This window comes from Anomaloglossus baeobatrachus, chromosome 3, assembly GCF_048569485.1.
Source record: "Anomaloglossus baeobatrachus isolate aAnoBae1 chromosome 3, aAnoBae1.hap1, whole genome shotgun sequence".
Taxonomy (NCBI): domain Eukaryota; kingdom Metazoa; phylum Chordata; class Amphibia; order Anura; family Aromobatidae; genus Anomaloglossus; species Anomaloglossus baeobatrachus.
The window spans coordinates 97,733,805-97,740,728 of NC_134355.1; the positions used below are offsets into that span (position 1 = coordinate 97,733,805).

Sequence of the window (6,924 nt, forward strand, 5' to 3'; positions counted from 1 at the left end):
TCCTTTAAGATACAGGATTGATAATGGTTCTTTGTCGTACTTTGCTCTGGTGGATGTTTTTATTTTCAGTGACAGGTAACACCTCAATATACAGCTGATTACACAACATCCACCAATCACAATGGGTGATGCCACAGCTGACCCCCCCCCCCCTCACAAAGGACATTGCACACGCTTACTAGATGCTTCAATATAAATGATGGGTTTGGGGGTCGACTCTGTTCATGTGTTTTTACTAATTTCCTAAAACACCAGGAAGTTACATAGACTATAAAAGCCACAGTGGTCTATGTGAAAATTGCAAGATTTCTAATTTTTAATTTTTAACTCGGATTGGGAAATAACCTTAAGGTACAAACTAAAGCAAAGATCGTAAAAACACAGGAAAAAAAAAAGAATAAATAACTGAACAAGACTACAAAGAAAAAAATGTATTTGTTTAAAAGTGGAATACTCCTTTAAGGATTGGACCATAAATTACATTTATAGATAAACTCAGGTCAGTCAGTAAAATCTGTCACTAATCCAGAAAATAATTGTTACCTGGCAACTAGGGAAACTGATTTATTGATATACATTTTTTTTTAATATTTCACATTCATAATTGGAAAATCAATTTTCTCCTGAAAGAAACACAAGACTAATCTCCAGCCTCACATAATACATTTTATCCTAATACCGTAGCATTAAGACTTTATCTCTTAAAGTGAACCTGCGCTCTTTACAAACCAGCAACAGTTTTGTGAACGGTCCCAGTATTCATAGAAATGTTACCCGTTAATTACTGAGATGTGGTACTTTCACCAAGGAGCACAGAGTCACTATATCCTACTTACTAATTCATTAGTTAACTATAACTCACAAAATGGCCGCCTGCAGGGTAGATAGGCCAACTTAAAGGGGTTTTCTGTCTGTATATACATAAAATTATTTCATAATAGAATATATTTACATTGATCTTGGAAACACAATTAACGTCAGAGATTTATCAAACTGCTTAAAATGATCATTGTTGCCCCTAGCAACAAATCACAGTAGAGCTTTCATGTCTTCCACAGGTCTGCTAAAATGAAAGCTGGCCTAAGATTGGTTGCTTTGGGCTATTACTGTTTCATATTGTTTGTTTTATACAATAAATCCCCCAAAATAGTATATTAAAAAGGGGTATAACTTAAAAGTGGTTGTTCAGGATTTTAAGAAAGATATTTAAAGGGATTGTCAAGGATTTAAGGAAGACACTTAAAGGAGTTAGCCAGTGAAAATAAGCAAATTGTCTCTTCATGGAGGAAGGAGACAAATTCTAGTGCCACCTATTGGAAGTAGCAATCCTAGAAGTCAAAAATTACTATCCAACGAGCCGTGTCATATCACTTATTATTTATGCCAGATCAGAACCTCAATTTGCAGACACGGTGTTATGGAGTAATTGCTCCTCGTCAATGCAAAGTATGAGATCTGATCTGGCTGTATGAGAAGCTATAATTGGGTCTAAGGGGAAATCTTTTCTCCTTGTGGAGACTGACAAACCAATCTGGCTGCCAGTAAGGAGTCTTATAGCTGCAATGCTCCTCTGGGAAATATTCAAATTGTCTCTTTAGGGAGGAAGGAGACAAACTCTAGTGCCACCTATTGGAGGTAGCAATCCTAGAAGTCAAAAGAGACCCTCCAACGAGCCTTGTCATATGACTTAAGATTTATGCCAGATCAGAACCTAAATTTGCAGACACGATGTTTTGGGGTGATTGCTCCTTATCAGGGCAAAGTATGAGATCTGATCTGGCTGTATGAGAAGCTATAATAGGGTCTAAGCTCTTCTCCTTGTGGAGACTGACAAACCAATTTGGCAGCCAGTGAGGAGTCTTATAGCTGCAGTGCTCCTCTGGGAAATATTCAAATTGTCTCTTCAGGGAGGAAGGAGATGAACTCTGGTGCCACCTATTGGAGGAAGCAATCATTAAAGTCAAAAGTGACTCTCCAACAAGCCTTGCCATCTGACTTAGGATTTATGCCAAATCAGAACCTCAATTTTCAAAATTTGTTTCTGGGTGATAAGTTATCTTTAATCCTCAGGAAAGGTGATAACTTGCTGATTGGTGGGTATCTGACTGCTGGGGCCCACATCAATCAGCAGAAAAAGGAATTATTATCTCCCTTTAAAACACTGAGTGGCAGTTCGGATGATTGACGTCACTCCATTCATTCTTTCCGAGGTTGCCAGAAAAAGACAACTGAATAATTCAGTAGCTCCATAGGGAATGAATGTAGGCCGCACATGCACACTTCTGCTCTAATCTAAGGGGAATATTTGTGCGTCATTATACCGGTCGGTGTGGGTCCCAACAGTTGGACAACCACCAATCAACAAGTAATTACCTATTTTGTATATAGATTATAGTTTGCTTTCACTGGACAACCCCTACAAGAGCGGGAAATGGTATACAAGGAAAGAGAAATAACCACACTCAGTAAGCCAATCGCAACTCCAACACTATTGATCCGGTAATCCATGCTGATTATTCAATGATGACCACATCCATAATTTGCTTGACCGCGGTCTCTAATCAATGGATTCTGCAATAATGTGGTCAGTGATTGTCTATAAAGATCACATGAATGATTCATGTGACTTTATCACTGCAGGATCAGTGCTATTGATGCTGACATAGCAGAAATTTACCAGTGCAGTACTGTTGTTTTTTTTATTTTATTTAATATCTTTTTGTGCTTTTATGCAGAGGCACTGTTTCACTAAGGGGTTTAAAAGGTGAGTTTTAATTTTTCATATTTTTTTTTACCTATTCTTGTTCTTAAGCAACTTCTTTAAAATCCCAGTCAGCACCTTAAGCTTTTTATACAATCAATACAATTTTTCCCCCTTAAAACTAGAAAACTAGGAGCACCTATTGATAGTTTCTTACCTTAAAAGGTTTTTCCCACAAACAAAGTTAATTTTAATCAATAGACCTTGGAATATTAGGCCCTACAATTGGAAGTGTTAAAAAAAAGTTCTTGTGCTGATATAATCTTAAATAAGTGCACCTGCTGTGTACTGTGTAATGGCTGTGTCTGACTGTACAGGGACATGATCTGATCACACCACAGCTCCTGGGCCAAGAAGGACGTAAAAAAATTATACAAATATTACAACACAGGATTGGAAATAATTCTTTCTTTGAGGTAAAACATTTTTTAAAAACAGACAGGGAAAAGTTTTGCCTAACAAAAAGAATCAGCTATGATCCCGTGCTGTAATGTCTTTATACTCTTTTGTTTCCTCCCCTAACCCAGGAGCTGTGGTATGATCAGACCATGTCCCTGTATGGTCAGACATAACCATTACACAGTACATAGCAGGGGCATGTATATAAGATTATCTCAGCACAGGGACATATTTTTTAAAAACATCCAATTATAGAAATTATTATTATTCCAAGATCTATTGATTAAAATGAACTTTAACATTAACTTTGTTCATGGAAAAAACCCTATAATAATGGTTACATGTGATTGAAAAAAAAATGCAACGCTATCTACAAACAGAGCTCTACAAGTCATATTCCCCAGAGCGATTGACGCAGACATGTATATGGGCAGCGAGGTCACCTATAGTCATTGCTTACTTCTTTGTCTCCCTTTTGATCTGGGACCCAGCAGTAGTTATCTGTTGCACTTGTTTGCTTCTCAGTCTCATTTTTCTTTGCATTCCTCTTTCTGTGACATAAGACCCCTCCAATGATAATCATGATTAACAGCAATGAACAGGCACACAGTATACTCACTAATAGCACTGTATTTTGGCTGACCTCATGACCACTTGTTACCTGATTAACAGAGCTATTACCAGAAAATGTGTCTGTGTCTTTTGACATGGGGGTGGTCATCATCAATGGACCTGTTTCTCTATAGTCCTTTAAATCCAAAGTGGAATCCATAAATTCTGAAGTAGGTTGGTCAGGTGTCGGGCTACTCTTGGTGGCTTCTTCAGGCTCCACTCTTTCATTAATATCTCCACTTGTAAAAGCTTCAGAGTTGTGCTGCACTGGAATACATGATATGGAATCAGATGATAGTACCATTCCCTTTGGACAAGAGCAAACATAACTTCCGTCAGTGTTGTGGCAGTAGTGGGCACATGGGGAGTGGGCACACTCATCGACATCCAAACATGTGGTATTGTCACTGCTTATTGTGTACCCGGAATGGCAGATGCAACTATATGACCCATTTGTGTTAAGGCAGCTTTGAGAGCAATTGGAGTTGAGACATTCATCTATGTCAAAGCAGTGTCTTTCTTTTTGCCGAAATCCAGCATTGCACTTACAGTAGAAACTTCCGAAAGTGTTGACACACGTCTGGCTGCAAGGTCCGGTCAAGCATTCATCAACATCTGTGCAATTTGCTTTGTTTACTGCCAACTCAAAGCCGCTAGAACATGAACATGTAAAGCCATATTGGTGGTTTATACATTTTTGCTCACATGGGTTAGGCTGGCAGTGGTCAGGGTAAACACAAGACACCAGGTCTGAAGCCAGCACATACCCATCATTACATCTACAGGAGAGAGATTTGTTTTGTGGATACGATATGCATGCATGTTCACATCCTCCATTATTGTACTTACAGCCCAGTTCCTCAGATGCACAAAAGGGTCCACTTGATTTCTTGTCTGAACCAGAATATCTCCACTGATAAACATTTGTTTCATTAGACTTCAGACAAATTAGCCAAGGACCGGTATGTGTTCCAATGTGACCACAAGATACTGAAGCTAAAGAGCCATGTGGAACTAGGTCCAAAGAAGAACTTTTGAAGCTAAAAGGAGTGTCAAATTCAACAAATCCTGGGCCAGCAAGAACAACCTGCTGACACATTCCTTGGAAGTTAAATTTGCAGATATAACCATCAGCCTTAAAAGAGCAGAGTTCATCAGTCCATTTATAATTATCTGGTGAGTCCATCTGTAATTTCATACTCACACACTTTTCCCTGGTACAAGTTCCCTTTGGTTCAGTCAACCAGTTAGAGAAGTGACTTTCTTTTGCGTCTTGACCATCTGTGATCCAAGAAAACCCTCTTAAAGCTTCATTTTTGATAACACATGATTTCAGCTGCAATCCGATCCAAAGCTTTAATGGATGCGTAAATGGCGTGGTGTTGGTGAATTTCCAAAGTAGTCTGTAAACAAGTTTGGCTTCTTCTTCATTTTGTATGGTCAGAAGATTACCTCCTCTCTTAACACATTCATTACTTGCTTCAGAAAACCTTTCCTGGCTCAGGTGGACAAAGTAACAGGCATTACTAAAACAAATGGCTTCACTTTGCTCTTTCCCAGATATTGCAGATGGGAATAGTAAAGAAACCAAAAAGGCAAGTAGAGATAGTGAGGTGTCCATCGTTTTTCTGTTCTCCTTTCTTTGATGGTGCCTTCTCACAAAGAATATGAAGAGATTCATACAAAGTCCAGCGTAGTTAAGAAGTGGGTGTCCAGAGAGTATGTCATTAGAAATGTATATCCTTCTTCCTATGGAATCGGTCTCCTTGCATCCTGTGTTGTCGTTATCTTATTCTTCTTGAAGTAACACAACTTCCTGTACACCGCTGCCCTGCAATTGTTTTCCTTACTCCTCAGACCTGTTTTTTTTTCACTATTGTGTTCATATAAGGAGATATTAAACTTAAAAGACTAAACTGTTGCTCTGCTTCCTCTTAATGTTTTTGAAATAATTGACTTCGCTAAGTATAAGATATCTGAAGCCTGAGACATTTTGGATAACATGTAAAAATATTCCCGAAATAAGTACAAAGATGCATCTATCTTTTTTTTAGGTCAAGGAGGATGAGAGAATAACATTGGGCACTTTTACAAGTAATACCATGCATACATCACATGCCTATTTTAGCTTTGATAATCTCTAAATCAACTTTTAAGTTACTTCCATCACGGCTGGGTCATGAGAATATAAACTCGTCCCATTTTTTACCCATGATGTTAACTTCAGCTGATGTAGCTATGCAACACAACCAAACAAACTCTCTTTTTCTTTTTTTCTTATATTTAGAAATTTAGAATGTATTTGTTGTAGTTTTCAGACTTAAAAGAAAGCTAAGGATTTAATGTACCATATATACTCGAGTATAAGCCGAGTTTTTCAGCCCATTTCTTTAGGATGAAAATGCCCCCCTCAGCTTATACTTGAGTGAGGGTCCCACAAAAAATGATTCTGACCTGTCCTCTGTTCCTGTGGTGTCCTCTTACCTGCTCCTTGCGGACCGCAGGCACATAGACCCCTCTGTGATCGCGTGGCTATCGCTGTTGTCGTCTGTGCTTTACTACAGTTGAATGATTTTCGGCGCCACATTGCATTCAACTAAAGTAAAACGCAGGCGACAACAGTGGCGGCCCCCTGCACCGACCACGATAACCGAGGGGTCTATGTGCCTGTATGGCGCCCCTGAATATATCAGGGTGCCACAGGGTACTGCATCCTTTCACCCAGGGTACAGGACCTACCCCCATGGTTCCAGGTTCCCAGAAACTGGTGTCACCTCCATCAACACCACAAATCCCAATCAACACCTCACATCATGGCCTGTCAGACACACCAGTGGGTTGGTCAAGCTGGAATAGGGCCACCCACCTAGGGGTCGGGCAGACTAGTGGGAGGCAGGAAACAGGCAGTTCAATGGCAGCACTCAAAGAGTGAGGAGCTGGAGTGGTAACTCCCGGTGAGCTAGACCGAGGTTGGGTTGCAGACGGTGGTCCGGGACCAGAGGAGTCGGGAACCGGTGGCAGTGACATTGGAAAAGGGTGCAACGGACATAGTCTAGGAGGACTGTTGGCATCAGAAAACCCAAAAGAACTGACCGGTACCGAGCACGATGGGGTACAGGACCCTAGGTCAGGAACCGATTCTTCATCCTGAT

General features: G+C 39.9%; 1 protein-coding gene across 1 annotated transcript; it reads right to left on the reverse strand.

The window, feature by feature from the left end:
- Positions 1–3,366: 3,366 nt before the first annotated feature.
- CD93 (CD93 molecule) lies at positions 3,367–5,572 on the reverse strand. The gene has a single exon (XM_075338086.1). It carries the CDS (start codon positions 5,451–5,453, stop codon positions 3,600–3,602), a length of 1,854 nt encoding a protein of 617 aa, XP_075194201.1. The 5' UTR covers positions 5,454–5,572; the 3' UTR covers positions 3,367–3,599.
- Between the last annotated feature and the right edge of the window lie 1,352 nt (positions 5,573–6,924).

Excerpts from the sequence above, each read along its gene's own strand:
- CD93 (XM_075338086.1), bottom strand. The coding sequence starts at position 5,453 with ATGAATCTCTTCATATTCTTTGTGAGAAGGCACCATCAAAGAAAGGAG.